General features: G+C 39.4%; 1 protein-coding gene across 3 annotated transcripts in view; it reads left to right on the forward strand.

Annotated features, from left to right (window-relative positions):
* The window catches only part of LRRC2 (leucine rich repeat containing 2), a 66044-nt gene extending 62427 nt beyond the window's left edge, over positions 1-3617 (forward strand). For all 3 annotated transcript variants that reach the window (XM_074569852.1, XM_074569854.1, XM_074569853.1), the window contains 2 exons: positions 1029-1165; positions 2609-3617. In XM_074569852.1, coding sequence (XP_074425953.1) covers positions 1029-1165; positions 2609-2658 — 187 coding nt within the window. In that variant the 3' untranslated portion in view covers positions 2659-3617. The remainder of the gene's footprint in view (positions 1-1028; positions 1166-2608) is intronic.
* Positions 3618-18981: the final 15364 nt, after the last annotated feature.

The raw sequence follows: 18981 nt of genomic DNA on the forward strand, positions 1-18981 counted from the left end.
CATATGGTGTCTGTTCAGCAATAAAAGCTAAGAGAAAAGAAAAGGGAGGTGGGTCATTCGTTATTAAGGTGTTTGTTTCCAAAGCAACCACTACACGTACTGAGCTCCTGCTTCCCAGAAGTGGCTGGACATCACCTGTTGATGAGAAATAGAGGATAATTTTTTTTGCTTTGCCCTCATGGCTTTTGCTTTTCTTCATTAAGATGTCTTTATCTCAGCCTATGATTTTGTCATCTTATACTCTTCCCCTGTCCCACTGAGGAGGGGGAGTGAGTGAGGTGCTCGGTGGGCACCAGGCCAGTCAAGGTCAACCCGCCACAGACTCACAGCAATTCATGAGATTTTAAAAAGCCATATGATTTGTTGTAACATTTGTTCTTTTGCAAGTAACAATTCTAATGGTTTGCTTTTTTTTTTCCTTCTTGGAGTGGTAATATCATCAGAGATTTTCAGAATACTGTGCACTGTATGCACAACATTGCACGTTATGTAAGTTGCTTATGTAAATGTCTAATTTTTCACCGGCAATGTGTAGCTTTAGGAAATTTGCAAATACAACATAATCCACATGCAGACATGCATTGTGAAAGAGAAGTTACATAACAACCCAAAAATGGAGATACATATTGTCAGCTTCGTGTTACTGGCAATATTCCAGATTAATAGGAAATATTGTTAGGATGGAGTTCATACTGCTCATTAACAGATGTGAAATTACAGTGAAGTCTGTCAGAAGTTCCGTAATAAAGAAATATATCTGTTATTCCAAAGAATTATTTATGTAGATAGGCAAAAAGAAAGAGATAAATATGATCATTTTTATATGGAAAGTGGAGTATAGAGAAGGTGCCATTTGAAATCTTTATTTCTAATAATAACAATCCTAACAATGCCATAATGCAAAAATTAGGCAAATGTTCTTTATGTTTACCCTTTTGGCTATAGTAGCAACTTCTAAAATGTCATTCATATTGGCCAATGATATTCAGAAGCCTGTTGCATGTATTCTTGTTTTAATATCTCTCTAGATTCATAAGTCTCAAGGACAGCCCAGTTGAGACTATTGTATGTGAAGACACTGAAGAAATCATAGAAAGTGAACGTGATAGGGAGCAGTTTGAGAAAGAATTTATGAAAGCATACATTGAAGACCTAAAGGAAAGGGGTATGTGTAACTTGCAGCAAACTTCCTTCTCTCTTGGGTATAAACGTAGACATACATTAGGAACACTAATTTTTAAGAGTACAAGCAATAAACCCTTAAACTGTAATTGTCTGTTATGGTGTTAAATAAAACTAAAAATTAAAATGTTGAATGTGTTTTGTTAAAAGTTTAGGCCCCAAATAAAACACTTGATATTGAAAAAATTCATACAAAATTAATGGTGTGTTTGTATATGCATTAACCTTAATTGAGTGATAATGTATGCAATGACTACTGTCATTCTCCAGATTTATTTACCTCTCTTGGGGTTGGCATTAGCGGTTTTGAATTCCTGCAGAAATGTTTCTCCTTCTCAAAATGAAACAGACCGTATATATGAAATGCTCTTTGGATTGATAGAACGTTCTTTAACAGTGCATCTATATCAATGTTCTAATTGTTTAACCACTCTAAAATTAATGTAGTAAAATCACTGCTTTTGCCTTTATTGCACAGCACCTGAAAGTTTAAATATTACTTTATTTTGCTATTCCAACCTATATTTACTGGCAACCTCTTGAGTCCTCTTTAGTAAAATGTGTTAGGAAACAAAGGCAAAATTTCCTGTGAGCCAAAATACCCTATAGGGTCTGTTTAAATCTCCTTGAGAATTTGTGTGTAGAAATGAATTTTTGTGGAATGAATCTTATGGTATCTTCCTTTCTTGCATTTCAGGTAAGTAGTCTGTACAGTGGTCCTACAAGACCTGGTGAAAAAGAAATGTAAAGAAAGGCCACAGGATGTGGCTGCAGAATACTTTTCATGTTCTGATAATGGGCATTTGTTCCTTAATGTCCATAAGTTGCATGCTTGAGTATTCAAGACTCTCCTTGTAAAGTGAAGTCTGCTATAAAAGTCCCAGATTCTGATAATGGTAGAAATAGCAGTTTAAATGGAGAGAAGGAATGGAGGAAAAATTGAAATCATAATTTGGCTTTAGAGATACTCATGAAATAAGTAGTGATGGAGTTGTATTTACATACTTGTGAAATGTGGAGTCTAAGGTAATGGCTGCCAGGCTGCCTGAAAACTGCATTTGGCCCTGTCAAGCACAGGTGAACTTTATACTCCTTGGGCGCAAAGCAGCTCAGGGATACACTTTTCTGCCTTCCTAGACAAAACTTATCTCCATGCTTTTTATGATGAGGTTGGATCATGAATCACTCTTGCACTTCCTGCTTCTGAATTCTTGTGCTATAGATTATGCCAGTACCTGCTTTTGAAAAGTGGACTGGAGAAGGAACAACCTCTGTATAATACAAGCCAGCAGAATTTCTGAAAGACAGCACAGAGATCACTTTGAAATAAAATGAAACCTAGCTTTTTCTAGGTAAGGGCTCCATTTATTTGTGCTGGGTTAGATAGCTGAAATCTGAGATGTATTTCTTTTTTCTCTTTTCACAGATTTGACCCCTTCCTACACTACAAAAGTATTACTCAGTCTTCAGCTCTGAAGATCAAAAATCTCTAAATCACAAGTGAATATCAGAATAATTCTATTTTTATCCACCTGAATAGGAAACACTGGAAAACATAGATGGCCAGAAGCACTTAAAAATCATCACAATTTTTTTTATTTGTTACTGTAGCTGCTCCCAGTAACTTCAGATAAAAGAAGGAACAGAAGAGCCTTCATAAGATGCTGTTTCACCTTTTAAATCAACATATTTATTTTCAAGTCCACAGCAACAGCCACTAATTTACGTATGTTCCTTCCAAAAGTAACCATTCATTGTAATAAAGTATGGATAGATGCCCTCAGGATGAAGACATTATACATTGTAGTGGAAACAGTGGAACATAAATCATCATCTTAAAAAGATATTTTATTTTACAAAAGGGGAAGGATTAATTTAGAAAACAAATGTCATCTGTTGCATTCTTAAGACCAAGTAGCACATTAAATTCTTTACAATATTTAAAGTACAAACACATACATAGTTGTTTGCATTTACTTTCTGCTCTTCAAGGAAATTGTCCTCCTCAGGATTTTCAGTTTAAATAAGTATCAACAATTTTATATGTAGAAACTGTAGCAATTCTGCTGGTTTTTTTTCAGGCATATTATAAGCTTTTACTTGTTTGTGAATTCAAGTACCAACGTGACTGAAACTTCTGCGCTAAACAGTCTTATAACATAGCAGTGTATTAAATAAGATTTTAAGGACTGAGCAGCGTGAACGAATACCATCAGCAAAATGATGATAAAGGTCTTCTACTAATGGTTTCAGATTACAGGATTTTGTGGATATTTATTGAAATTTTCCAAGTTGTGTAGCAACGAGTTTGCTGAAGTTATGTTGCTTGCTATTTCATAATATGTTTACGTATAATTACATAATTGTATATACTGTAGAGTTTCAGAAATCAGACTATTTTTTGTTTAATAAAACAATACTTTTTAATCTAAAAAGACTTGAGACTTTGAGAATTTAGACTCAAATTAGACTGAAAGTAGAGAATTTTAATAGTCCTAAACTTATGAGTTTTGTGCAGTAGACTGCCAATTAAGTGAGTCATATTTAAAAAGTAAAGCAACAAAGGATGTTTTCCTCCAGATTTCCATATAAAAAATACTACTTTCGACATTTTATTTACTTTTTAACCTTTTAGTATTCATTCTTTTGAAAGAAGAGAATTTGTAAATACTAGATGTGTTATTTATTCCAGTCACAAACTCCTACAGTCGTATTACTATCCTAATTGAAACCCTCTTGAGTTGGTCTCTAGGTGTTAATGTTGATTTTAAGCAAGTCTTGGAACAAAGAGAAAGTTTCAAAAAGTCGTAACTTTAAGAAAAACTAGGGGTGCAAATGTAATTAACTAAATAAAAGTTCCCAGTGCAAATTCTAGTGTCAAAATTGTTGGATATATAAACAGAAGGTACTTGAATAGAGAAGTTGTATTAGCTGCTAGTCTTACTTGAAAGATTTCTGCTGTTCACAAATAACAGTGATAAACTGGGGAACATTCAGCAGAAAACCATTAGCATAAATAGAAAACATGCATTTTTAAGTTCATTGAACAGTGAACAAATCCATTTGCTTGTCAATGTTTATCAATGAAAAATCACAGTCTCGAAACAGGATTTTTTACTGCATCAGACAAACATAAGGCAGAAGACTAAAACTTGAATTCACAGATTTGAACTAGAAAAAAAAGGCCTGTGTTTCAGTAAGAGCAACCATGGGATAACTCACAAAACACTGATAAATTATTTAAGTCCAGGTTAACATTTTCATTTAAAAATTGCTGTAACAATTAAGCCACAGAAAATGCAAGGTCAATGGTATACAGGAGATCAAACTGGTGTTCCCCAACTTGGCTTTGAACCTCTGTGAATCTAATTTTCATAGAATCCTGGAGTGGTTTCGGTTGAAAGGGACCTTCAAACATCATCTAGTCCAACCCTCTGCCACAGGCAGGGACATCTTTTACTAGGTCAGGTTTCTCTAGGCCCCATCCAACCTGACCTTGAATACTTCCCGTGATGGGGCATCCACAGCTTCTCTAGGAAACCTTCCAGTGTCTCAACATCCTCATCATAAAGGATTTCTTTGTGAAATCGAACCTAAATCTATCCTATTTCAGTTTAAAACTGCTACTCCTTGTCCTGTCATTATGGGCCCTGGTAAAAAAATCTTTCTCCATCTTTCTCATAACCCCCCCCTATACATTGAAAAGCTGCAATAGAGTCTCCCCAGAGCCTTTTATTCTCCAGGCTGAACAAACTTAACTCGCTCAGCCTTTTCTCATAGGACAGGTGTTGCAGCCCTCTGACCATTTTCATAGTCCTGCTCTAACAGGTCCATGTCTTTCTTGTACTGGGGACTCTAGATGTGGATGCAGTATTCCAGGTGGGGTCTCACAAGAGGACAGTAGAGGGCAAGAGTCACTTCCCTTGACCTGCTGGTCATGCTCCTTTTGATGCAGGATACAGTTGGCCTTCTGAGCTGCGAATGCATGTTCCTGGCTCACGTCCGACTTCTCATCCACCAGTATCCCCAAGTACTTCCCTGCAGGGCTAAGAGATTTTATTCCTGGCTCTTGTAGAACATTACTTCCTAAAATTTTACCGCAGAAAGAATGGATTATTTTTGTGACGGAATTTGTCCAGTACCTCTGTTTAAGGGGAAGATGGTGTACACATACAACTGTCTCCATTACACCTAAGATGTCCAGTGGGTAATGTCAGCTATAACTGAAATTCCTAATTTCAGCATAACTGCATTTGAGTTCTACTTCTATGTCCTATACAGCAAAAATAGTGTGAGAACATACTTAGCACATACTGTTAAATACGGTTTTAGTAGTGTCATCCATTGCAGTACAAAATCTGTGTGCCAAAAGATGCTTCATTTTGAATTTGATCTAATTTTATTGGTTTTCTACCCAGCTTGTTTTACTGGTAGTTCTACTTAAAAGTATTATCTTTTAATAAAAAAACCCCAAACTTCCAGATAAGAGAATTCTGTTATTGACCTGTTGCATATGTTCTTTTTCAATTTTTGGAAGTGAATCATTTTATGAATGAAAGGAGTTATGTGTACTAATGGCAATTTATGCTGTTTTCAAGCTTTTTATGACAGACACTTAGATACCTAAAAGAAAACAACGTGTTTTTAATTCTGAACTGCAAAATGAACATGCACGTGTTCTGTACCGCCTTTTTATTGGCTGTGACAAGCTGCCAAATATGACAGTCACTAAACCTCAACCATTTCCTTCTGCTTCGCAAGTAGCTGCTATTCAAACGCAGAAAGACTGGGAGCAATTGAAATGTGTGTTACAGAATACTCGCTGGCTCAATGTGTAAAAGTAAATCAGATAATTACTTTCCATTGTGTTCCTTTTCCTTGTGCTGCATTGTTTTGGCCTTGTTTTTAAGTATAGCAAAGTATAAGGTAGTAAGATAAACTTATAATGAAAGCAAATAACCTGAAATTTAATTAGTGGGTACCTAGGAATAACATAGTCTTGTATTAGATATTGCCTTAAAATTTACAGTTAACATTGGACAACATTTTCTTTCTTTTCCCCTCAAACATTTACACACCATTGGAACTGTTTTACTGTGTTTATTTTCTGCAAAGGAAGCAATGAGCAAAATAATAAACAGGGAATGCTCTTTTCTTGATGATGTGACTTGATTTCAGTATCTGCTAGATCCTGCTAGATCCTGATCTGTGGATAATTTCAGTACAGAGTAGCTCCTGCTTCATAGAGGATGGGAGCAGATTGGAAAGCAGGGTGGTTTTTTTCCTCATTTTGAGGCCTCATTTGAACTAGCCTTAATAAATAGAAGAACTGTAACTCTGTTTATCTACCTCTTGGGTAATCTTTCTATATGTTGAGCAGTTCAGGAAAAGCTTCCTGTCTGTCCAATAGCTGAATCTGTTACTTGGGCTGATTGCAGCTGTGACTATATTCTATCCTACAGCTTGCTCTCTTATTCACTTTACTGGTCCATTAACAGCTGTGGGTGTTGCTTAATGTAAACAGGGGATCTACATGGTGTTTTCATTATGTGCTGACAGGCATTAATATGAAAGGATCTTTAATCTCTCTTACCTCTCCCTGGAACTTTCTGTTTTCTCCTTGCCAAATCCTAAAAAAACTATTTGAGGTTCAGCAAAATCTTAGTAAAGATGCATTTTATATCTAAAAAGAAATTACATCTTAAACAGTATTGCCTCTGCTATGTTCAGAGCTTCTATTTTCCACTAATGCTTCCAGCCTTTTCCTGAAATCAACAGTGACATTTATGAAGTAATTAAATTAGCTGTCAAAACATGGTGAGTAGATCTGTAAGGATGGATATCAGCTCAGATAGGCTATACAAGAGCAACACTTGAATCCAGATTTACATATACAACACTACATTTTCTTTTTCATTTGTTACCCAGGTCCGGACAATTTGAGGCTGAGTCAGCCTTTGGCCATGTGTATTGTGTAATGACATAATGTGTTACACTGCAGGGCCTTAAGCTGATAAATACATGTGGTACTCCTCTGAGCTACTGGAGCTGCTGTCTGTGCCTGGGACATGTCAGCTTTTTCATGTGTACACTAGTTGTGGTGTTTTGCACAGAGGAACACCACAACATATTTCTTTGGCTCCCTACAGGTTTATGAATGGCATGAAAGGTTATTCAATGTTTCATTCTTATTCTGTGTTTCCTGGTTTAAAAACCGTAATGGTATGTCAACCCGTGGTATTTGTATTACTTTCTATCAAGATAACTATTTGAAAATATGTTGGTCAAAAAGTTTGTTGTGGTCTGCCCTGGCCCCAGGGAGGTAGAGGAGGTCAGCTGTCTGCTCAGAGTGCATTCAGAGAAGGTGAGTTCCGTGGTTAGACATTGGCAACTGCAGGAACCACGAGTGGCAACACTTGATGCAACCAGGTAGCTAAAGGAGATAGAGCTTTTCATTTTTTTTTCTGGTTTTGGTTTTACATTTAAAAAATGTATTTAAAAGTCCATATCACCAGGGTTCCTTTCTCTGTAGCTATGGGAGCTGTACATCAAAGCACAGGTTGGCATTTCAAGGTAGCACATGATTTAAGGAATGGGGGTTTAAAGAAAGCAGTAGTATTTTAGTTGCAGTAAAGTGACCCTTGACAACACTATGATATGGCTGACAATGATTAGCATATATCTGCTTTTATGCTATAAGTAAGTTTTGCATATGTTGGAAGGTCTTGCTATAGGAAAGCTCCTGCCCAGAAGATGTCCTGTAGCTCCTTTTCCTCTTACTTTGGACTACTGTAAGGTTATAATGTATTAAGCCAGACTATCTGGAGCTTTCAGGCTCAGGGAAGATGGGGAAAGAATTCAGGACTCTGATCCACCCATCTTTTCCTTTCCTGCTCTTTCTTTTTCTTTCACTCTCTTATTTGCCCAGAGAAGCTGTGGATGCCTCTTCCCTGGAAGAGTGCAAGGCGAGGCTGGATGGGGCTTTGAGCCACCTGGTCTAGTGGGAGGTGTCCCTGCCCATGGCAGAGGGGTTGGAACTAGATGATCCTTAAGGTCCTTTCCAACCCAAACCATTCTATGGTTCTATGAGATTCTATGATTCTATGATTCTAGAATCTATATGATTTATCTAACAATTAAAAGGGGATTAAGGCACTCACCTGCCAGCCTGACCTGTTGTCCAAAGACTTCTGCTGCTTCCTGGGGGCATAGATCTAGGATGTTGTGGAGAGACTGCTAAAGCTTATCCCACCCTCTATTACCCCCACTCTTATCCCATATGGGTATGAGTAATACTAGCAGGGATATCCTCAAGAGTATCAAAAGTAACTACAGAATTCTGGGGGTGATAGTCAGGGTTGTGGGACCCAGGTGGGATCCTCAGTCCTGCTGGTGAGGGAAAATGGATGACTACATGGTAACAATTGGTTGCAGAGCTGTCATTGCCAGCTGAGTTTGGTTTCTATGACCATGGCACCCCTTTTGATGATCAACATCTGCTCAGGAGAGATGGGATCCACCTAACTGAGTGAGGCAAAGGTATCTTTGCCAGCACATTGGTTAGCCTGGTAAGAAGAGCTTTAAACTGAGAATGACAGGAGAGGGAGAGAGTTACCAGCAGCACTGTGGAGTGATGGACGACACTGAAGTACAAAGGACTGGAGCTGTGTGAGTGAAAGGGAACAAAATTCACAAAACAGGGCTGAAGTATTTGCATATAAGCAAAGAAATGCCTAAAAGACACCACTATGGGGAAACCTCCCAGACTGTTTCTGGGAAATCAACATGCTGATTTGAAATGCCTACACACTAATACAGACAGCATGGGGAATAAATATAAGTAATTAGAGAACTGTGTGTGTTTGCAGGGCTGTGATCTTGGTTGCATCAAGGAGATGTGGTGGGGTGTTTTGTGTGACTGGAGTGCTGCAATGGAAGAATTCTGGCATTTTAGGAAGGACAGTCTGGAAAATGAGGAAGTGAGGCTGCCCCTTATGTGAGAGAATAGCTGCAATGCATGAACATCTCCCTGGGGATGGACGAGGAGCAAAAAGAGAGTTTATGGGTAAGGATTAACAAGTAGACTACTATGGGTAACACTGTAGTGGGTGTCTGCTATAGGCCATCTGATCAGGAAGAACAAGGGGATGAGGCCTTCTACAAACAACTAGAAGCAGCCTCATGTTAGCAGGCCCTGGTCCTTGTGGAGGACTTCAGCTACCCCAATTTCTGCTGGATGGACAAGACGTCAGGGCATAAGCAATCCGGGAGTTCCCTGGAGAAAATCAACAAAAACTTCCTGATGGAAATGATAGAAGATACAGCTAGGAGAGGTGTTCTGCTGGACCTCATACTCACAAACAAGCAAGGGCTTGCTGGGAATGTGAAGCTCGAAGGCAGCCTTGGCTGCAGTGACTATGAGATAATGGAGTTTGTGATTCTAAGAGGGAAGGGAGTAGAATAAAAAGCCAGCTCAAAACTTTGGACTTCAGGAAATTAGACTTTGGCCTCTTCAAGAATGTGCTTGAAAGTATCCCATGGGATAAGGCCTTGGAAGAAATAAAGGGCTAAGAAAGCTGGTTGATCTCCAAGAATCACCTCCTGTAATCTCGAGAGCAGTTCATGCCAGTAAGTGAGAGGTCAAGTAAAAATGCCAGGAGGCCTGTGTGGATGAACAATGAGCTCCTGGCAAAACTCAAAGATGAAAAACTACACAGAAGGTGGAAGGAGAGGCAGGTAACCTGGGATGAATAGTGAGACACTATCCAAGCATGTAGAATAAAGCATGGCTAGGAAAGCCAAAGCCGACCTGGAGTTGAAATTGGCAGGGAATGTCAAGGGTAACAGGAAGGGCTTCTATAAATATATAAATGGCAAAGGAAAGACTAGAGAATATGTAGGCCCATTGCTGAATGGGGTGGGGACCTTTACACAGGACATGGAAAAGGCTGAGATACTGAATGCCTTCCTTGCCTCAGTTTTTACTAGCAAGACTGGCCTTCAGGTATCCCAAGTCCCAGAGACCAGGGGGAAAAGCTGGAGCAAAGCTTTGGTGGATGAGGATCAGGTCAGGGAATAATTCAGCAAACTGGACATACCTAGGTCCATGGGCACTGATGGGATGCACCCATGAGTGCTGAGGGATCTGGTTAATGTCATTGCAAGGCCACTCTCAATAATCTCTGATCAATCATGTGACTGTGAGAAGTGCCTGAAGAATGGCGGAAAACAAATGTCATTCTAATCTTCAAGACGGGCAAGAAGGAGGGCCAGGGAACTACAGGTCAGTCAGCCTCACCTTGATCTCTGGAAACATGATGGAGCAGCTCATCCTGGAAACAATTTCTAGGCGTATTAAGAACAAGAAAATCATCAGGAACTGCCTTGATAAACTTCTACATTGAAATGACTGACCTGGTAGATGATGGGAGGGGAGTGGATACTGTCTACCTGAACTTCAGTAGGGTCTTTGACATTGTCTCCCATATGATCCTCATAGTCAAGCTGTTGACATGTGGCCTGGATGAACAGTGAGGTGGTCTGAAAACTGGCTGAATGGCCAGGCCCAGAGGGTGGTGATCAGTGGTGCAAAGTCTAATTAGAGGCCAGTAACAAGTGGTTCAGCCCAGGGGTCAATACTGGGTTTTATCCTGTTTTAACATCTTCATCAGAGAGTACCCTCAGCAAGTTTGCTGATGACACAAATCTGTGAGGAGTTGTTGATACACTAGAGGGTTGTGCTGCCATCCACAGGGACCTAAATGAGCTGGAGAAATGGGCTGGAGAAATGGGCTAGAGAAATGAGCTGACAATAACTCCATGAAGTTCAACAAGGAGAATTGCAAAGTTCTGCACCTGGGGAGAACCAGCCCCATGCACCACTACAGGCTGTGGGCTGCCAAGCTGGAAAGAAGCATTGCAGAAACTGCCCTGAGGGTACTGATAGACACCGAGTTGAACTTAAGTTAATGTCCCCTTGGCACAGGAAGGTGAGGGCTAATGGTATCCTGGGCTGCATTAAGAGGAGTCTTACCAGCAGGTCAAGGGAGGTGAGCCTTCCCCTGTCTTTGGCACTGATGAGGTCACACCTGGAGTCCTGTGTCCAGGTCTGGGTTTCCCATTACAAGAGAGGTATGGACATGCTGGAAATAGCCCAATGAAGGGCCACTAAAATGATTAAGGGACTGGAGCACCTCTCCTATGAGGAAAGGCTGAGAAAGCTGACTGTTCACCCTGGAGAAGAAAAAGCTCGGGGGGATCTTATCAATGTATATAAATATCTGAAGGGAGGGTGCAAAGAAGATGGAGACAGGCTCTTTTCAGTAGTGCCCAGTGACAGGACAAGAGGCAGTGGGCACAAATGGAAACACAGGAGATTCTTTCTGAACATTAGGAAACACTCTTTTACTATGAGGGTTACTGAGCACTGGCACGGGTTGCCCAGGGAGATGCTAGACTGTCAATGCTTGGGAGATATTCAAAAGCTCTCTGGACATAGTCCAGGGCCATCTACTCCAGATGACCCTGCCTGAGTACAAGTGTTGTAGCAGGTGATGTCTAGATGTCCCTTCCCTCTTTAACCATTCTGTGACCCAGCGACAGAATGGATGCCCTCCAAGCTGCTTTGCCTCATGTGGCTAATTCCAGCTGTAATGTTTCAGCACTCCTGGAAGTTTGTTTGTATGGCCTGGGTGTAGGTTCAGTATGGCAGATTTAATGGAAGAGTGTTATCTGCTATGTTGTCAACTCCAACACCCTGAATATAAATCCTGACTGAATATTTCTATAATGCACTAGTGTTCAGGAAAACTAGACTGAAATAATATCTTAAGTCACGAGTGAATACTACCTGACATTCATCACCATTTGTACATATTACAAGCTACTTCAATAAACAGAGCAATTTCCTCTGTGCTAGAACTGCTTCCCTCTATATCTGCGAAAACCAGTATGGCTGTACTGTGCATCAGATTTTTGGATTAATACATGTGAGTATCATAAGGAAATTCAGCAGAAGTTTGCTATGATGTTGTCATTTTGCACCCTTATGGGAATATTTCAGGCCTCTGTTGGGTACCCCTTGGTGCTGCACGGTGAGAAGGCCTGCATAGCCCTGGATTTCCTGCTAATGCATGACCTCTGGACTACATCTTATTTGCTATTGGCCTAGACTGTTGGAAACTGCACAGTAAATGGCCAAATGTCCTGTATTTTACAGTACTCCCTTCTTCATTGTTAGTACTACAGGGCTTTCAGGTAAAGGTAGCGAACAAGTGTCTAACTGGACAATTGGTTTGGTGTGCTTGGATGCTATGCTTTTATTAGAGGTTGTTCTTTTGGTATTAAAAATAAAAATATTAAAACCCAGTCTGAAATATGAGGAGCTTTTAGATCATGGTTCAATGTGTTACTGCAATCCAAAGTGCAATGTTTGCTTTTTTTAATATCTTCCAGTTTTATGGTATTTTTCTCCTGTTTGATTTTCTAAATCTCTGGGAGGCAATATGAGGTATTTGCAGGACAAATGATTGGAGGGGGGAAGCTTGAGACTTTGGGAGAGGGAAAGTCCAAATAGGTTACAACAGAGTAAGCTTCTAGTGTTTGGAAGGTATGACTGTACGTTTCAGTATTCTGGAAACAATTTATATTGATATATTACATCGGTCTGAGGCTTCAAAGTTTTCACTTGTTTTTTGGGCAACTGTTCTTTTAGGTGGCTGTAATTGTTAGAGAAATAATTGCTGCATGATACCCGAGAAAGAAGTTTCAAAAAGTATCAGAAATTTATATCTTTATCCAGGATGACTTTTCCATTTCGAAGTGCATTGCAATTTCTAGCAACTGTAGTTGGAGCTGTTTTTCAGTCTCTGGATATAGTTTCCTTGGGAAAGTGGGAAAAATTGTCCACTCTTTATTTTGATACAAGAGTGTAAGTTTTTGCTGGGATCTATTCCTTGAAAAATGCTGTAAGGCTCATGAACCTATGACCTGCCATTCTTATTAATGTTGCAATACCTAAACAGGTGTGTTCTTCCAAGTCCAAAGGGTTCTCAGTACATATTGGAATACCTCAAAAAGCTTTTTTATTTAAAAGATGCACTGGAATTCGGATATAAGTTATGTACTTCTTTCCTCCCTATAATTGCTCTGGCTAAATTGTCAAATTTCTATTTAGAAATGGATTATTTTTCTAGCTCTCCAGCTTCATGTCTTATGTAGGTCTTTACAAATGCAAGCACAGTTTTTATTCCTCTAACCTACCGACAGAGGTATTTTTTATGAAAACTGAACCAAATGATAGAGGAACCAAAACAACAGCTTAACGGAGGCTGGATGAGCTACTGTACTTTGAAGCTGTGTTGGCTATTTCAGTCCAGTTTAGTCCTTATCAAACACCTTTATCAGATATGGTTTTTATGTTTTTTCCTTGTTTTACCTTTTCATCATGCCTCACCCTACATTGCACCCTTACTATTTTATTCCTTGTGTATTATATAGCTTTAAAATACACTTCAATTTAAGAAAAAAAAAATTTTAAAAAAAATTATTTTATTTGCTTAATGTTTTTAATGTCTAGCCTGCAACATTAGCTACATTTCAAAAACAAAACCAGGGATAAAGCTATTTCTTAAACAACTCCCTGGAAAAATGTTTTTTGTTCATTATGACCAAAAGAAGCGTCCTGGAAGCCTGTGCCCAGATGCAGCAACAACTGTGGCAAAACGTAATGTGCAGCCAGATAGTTAGAATTTGGTTTTATCTGGCTATTTCTCTAGGTAACATTTCAGCATCTGTTGGCAAATAACAAGGACTGACTAGCTAGCAGAAGCACTGCAATGTAGGGACAGTAGAGGCTGTAGGATCTGTGCAGTTTTGAGAACGGTGCCAAGTTTCACAGTCGCATAGGTTGTCGCTTTCTTGTAAAAAAGACTGTCTGCCATCTGTTCTAGGCAGGGTAGCTTAAATTCTACATTCAGCACAAAAGGCTTTTATTAACTTACCATTTATCAGTGGTCTATAAAAAAATAGCATGCCTCCAAACTTATATGAGCTTTGTTTTCTGAGGTTTCAGACAGATTTTTAGCCCAGAAGACTTACTTTCTCCTTCTTGTTTCTGTCACTTTGAGATACAATTTAGGCAGCTATCTTTCAACAAGTCTTTATATTAAGGCGTAGTACACACTGGGCATCAGAAAGGAAATTTATCCTGAATCTCTGTGCACCCACCTTTGTGGGAAAGAGATTTCCATTTTAATTTTGCAGCAGGCTGTACTTGTACATAAAAAGTGTGGCAACCACCTCTGTTGGTAGAAATTTCCATGACTTAGTATAGTTCTCCTGTCTTTTGTAATGTGATGAGGACATTTACTGCTGTAGCCATGTCACACGCACAGATGCAGAATGAGGAGTGCTAAGAGTGAACACAGGACCACTTCCAGCTCAGCTGGACGCAGGCTACACACGATTTGTAGGAAACATGGGTGGGAGCATAGAGGCTGACTGTAAAGGCAGGTAGTGAGAGAAGTGATGTATCTGGATGACTTCTGTGGTGACAATAAAACTAGCTGCTCTCCTGTCTTCTGCCTGAAAACAGATCACTGAGGAAATGACAGTAGAGTGCAGGGGAGACTTGCTTTCCGGTCTGGTTCAGAGATTCCTAAATGTGACATATTTAGGCACGACTCGCAGCATGAACAAAGAAGCGGCTCAAGGAGCCAAAGCTGACAGCCACTGCCACGTGTAGGAGCCAAGTGGAAGTCTCCAGCCCCTTTCTCCACCCCTACTCTATACCTTGCTCTGTCTTCTTTCCTGCCGTGGGAGACTGGCTACCTGTCCCCAGACACCTCCTCATATTCACAAAGCAGAACTCCAGCCCACCCAGTAATCCTAATATCTCTTACTTTATCCTGCATGTTGTGGCTCTGCAACATGCACTGGTATGAGCACAGGCTGGGGAGAGCAGGTTGCTGGCACCTCAGTTTATTGGCATTTCATGTCCTTTCCTTGGCTAGAGAAAAGCTGTATGCCCAGGACTGGCATGCAGCTGCTGAAAGCGTCTTGTGGAGCACAAATGCTAGGTGTATCGCCATCTGCCTTATCCTTGGGATTTGCGTTATGGCCTAGAGGTATACAAATATGTGTTGCATACTTTTATTATTCCTTTTTTCACAACTACTTGAGGGAGGCTTTGATCAAATTGTTAGGAATCACGTTTAACAAGTACACTGTAGAACACAAAGATTTTCTTCCCCTGTGTTACTGCTACTGAAGATTACTGTAGTATCTAGCACTTTAATTTATAGCCTTGTCATACTTTAGATGTAGAAAGGCTTATTAGAAGGGAAGCTATCTGAAAATTGGGTGATTACTTTGATTTCATATAATTCATGCCTTGGAAATCAGTGGGTTCCCAAGATCTACATTGACTTCTGAAGTTATAGTAGAATTTTTCAGGAAATTCCATACACTTATATACATTAATTTCTTTTACATTAACAAGCCTTAGACTACACACGTGTCTGAATTTTAATGTCTGTCCAGATTAGTTTAGTTAAAGAAAATTGCATGAATTTTACGTTCACGTAATTTTTTTTTAATCAGACATTTGTAGTAGAACTGTTGAATGAAGCAGACTACAGCAGTGAGTATACTGTAGCAATAAAATTGATTGAAGGGGATTATTTGGCAACATAAGTAAGTTTAAGGTATCTAGGTGCAACATCCATCACTGTGGAACAGACTATCAAATGCACTGTGTGGGTGGATAAGTAGGGCTTTTCTTTTCCCCCAGAATTTTTATATAAAATGACAAAATCAAAAAGTAAGGTAAATTCACAGTATAATGCTTATATTACATGCGATTGATCAGATGATTTTGAATGGTCCTGGAGCAGGACAAATATTTCACTTTCCCTCTGGCTTGTGCATTTGCTACTACTGTCTCCTTCAGGTCTATGGGGCAATCTCTTTAGATTTGCAAGATATAAATATCCTGCAGACTCTAGGTTCTTCCTGGGTTCATAGTGATTTTAACTCCTAATGTAGGTACCCTGTGACTGATTTCTAGCCAAACTACCTTACAGATGCCCCTGCCCCACAAATGGGTGTCTTCTCTGTTTTCTTGCTTCAGTGGAGTGTTTCACACAGTTGAAGCCACCCTTTGTTAGAATACTGGAATTATCAGTCTTGTTGACTGTCCTTTAATGAAGTTTTTGAAGCTTGGTGATTTAACTTCAAAGCTGAGACTTATTTTTAAAAATGCAAGCAATCCTCTGCTCCCCCTTTACCCCACCCTAGTTACATGGAAGGTTTTGCAGAAATTATAGCATGATGGCAAAAGGGCAGGGGAGTACACCCTGTTAATTACTATAGCTTTAATGCACTATGGGTGTAGCCTGACTTATGTCATGGCTGTATAAATTTCACAGGGGTATCATATTGCTTTTCTTGACAGTTTTAAAAAAAATAAATTTATATTTTCCTTGTTTCAACCATGCTTTTTAGATCAGATCTATTTTCATTGTTTTTTATTAAGTTTACAGATGTTTACAGCATATTTTTAGCCGTTTTAGAAATCAAATATATTTTCTTGCCATTTGTGATGTTGAAAATGGAGTTCTTCCTCACAACAGAAATTATAAATTGATGTTATTAATATATAATAAATATATTGATATGTTTGGTGAAGAGTTCTGCAGATACCAAAAGAAAGCAGTCAGAGAATTAGGTGGCTGGGTAGTGGCAGAAAAGTTCTCTAGGTAGCTCAAGTCAGCAGCTGCTGTTTTCTACTTTGTCTGGATATTGGAACTGTTTTTCTTTTTAGTGTTTTTGTAAACCAGCATAGGTGTTAATGTAAAATGCCAAATGATTTTTGTTTTTTTAAAAAAATATCCTCTAAGATGTCATTCCAAAATTACCAGTCATTAAGTGAATGTATTGATGAAGTTTGGACTTGGTTCTCCACATTAATAATTTTATTTCTAGGCTTGAGTGCTTGCTCTTAACTGAGCGTTGAGTAAGTTGCCTGCTCATTGACTGTTTTGAAAGATTTGTCATTCGTGGCATCTTAAACATTTTACAAGTTGCACTTTAAATACTTATAAAATTGTCTGGCTTTATAGTTTTTTATATTATATAATTATGCTAACATTTCAGTATACATATTTCTTAATAACATTTTGTTGTTGATGCTGTGGGAAGACTGATATGTCTTATTGTAAAAATTGCTTCATCAGCTTGTCTTCTGATGGATATAACTTTTTACATAATTAGTGAATGGATGTTTTCCTTTGCCAAGCAGTACGTGAAATACCATAACAGCTTATTACACAGACACAATTCAACAGACAAAAATTTTATGTTTTTAATGTTCTTCTCTCTCCTTCTGCAGTCTTTGGCAAAAGTTTTCAGGTTTATTCTTTTAATGTTTGCATACTGTGCTCCTTATTACTACAATGACATGTTTTTTCTTTCAGCTGGAACCAATATGTGATTTATAGCATCTCATAGTCACACTGTAATGTATTTCCTTAGCAAAAGGTTTCTTTATCACTGCACACGTTAACTTTCTAAAATAGCAGAGACTGTGTTGTTCTGTATAATGCTAGGTGCACAGAATTTAACTTTGACAATAACTTGCAGTGCATATTTCAGATTATGGGTATTCATTATTTTTGTATTCATTTGTAATTACAAAAGAATATTTCGGAAGTAAAATACTTGTTTTCCTTTTCTCCAAGAAACAGCAAACTGTTTTAATATCCAAGTGATGTGTGTCTCGTCAAGTTTGTTATTTCTAAAAGACCTTTATAGCTTGTGCTAGAGGCAGTGTGGCGTTTTGACATGTAGGACTGGAAGGCATATCCTTCAAGTCCAGGCCTACTTCACTCATGACTAATGCTTGTAAAGTCTCTCTTTGAAATGAGCATGTTCCAGCTGAAAATTGCAGGAGCTCATTTCCTTACCCTTTTCCTGAGTTCATATGTTACCAGTGCTCTCAAATTCTGCTGTCAAGCCTTGTACTCTGACAGTTAGAAACTTCCTTCTCCCTGCTTATTTTCATCCAGTCAGTATTTGTTTAGTCTTGTACCAAGGCTGGCCTTAAATAGTTTTTTTTCCTGTCACTGAATCACAGAATCACAGAATCATAGGGTTGGAAGGGACCTCTGGAGATCATCTAGTCCAACCCCCCTGACAGAGCAGGGTCACCCGGAGTAGGTTGCACAGGAACGCGTCCAGGCTGGTTTTCAATGTCTCCAGAGACAGAGACTCCACCACCTCTCTGGGCAGCCTGTTCCAGGGCTCTGCCACCCTCAAAGTAAAGAAGTTCCTCCTCATGTTTGGGTGGAACTTCCTATGCTCAAGTTTGTGCCCATTACCTCTTGTCCTGTTGCCAGGCACCACTGAAAAGAGCCTGGCCCCATCCTCCTGACACCCACCCTTTAAGTATTTATAAGTGCTGATAAGGTTCCCCCTCAGCCATCTTTTTTCCAGACTGAAGAGACCCAAATTCCTCAGCCTTTCTTCATAAAAGAGGTGTTCGAGTCCCCTGATCATCTTGGTAGCCCTTTGCTGCCCCCTCTCCAGCAGTTCCCTGTCCCTCTTGAACCGGGGAGCCCAGAACTGGACACAGTACTCCAGGTGTGGCCTCACCAGGGCAGAGTAGAGGGGGATGGATGACCTCCCTCCACCTGCTGGCCACACTCTTCTTGAGGCACCCCAGGATGCCATTGGCCTTCTTGGCCACAAGGGCACATTGCTGGCTCATGGTCATCCTGTTGTCCACCAGGACTCCCAGGT

The sequence above is a fragment of the Larus michahellis genome, chromosome Z, assembly GCF_964199755.1.
Source record: "Larus michahellis chromosome Z, bLarMic1.1, whole genome shotgun sequence".
NCBI classification, from domain to species: Eukaryota; Metazoa; Chordata; class Aves; order Charadriiformes; family Laridae; genus Larus; species Larus michahellis.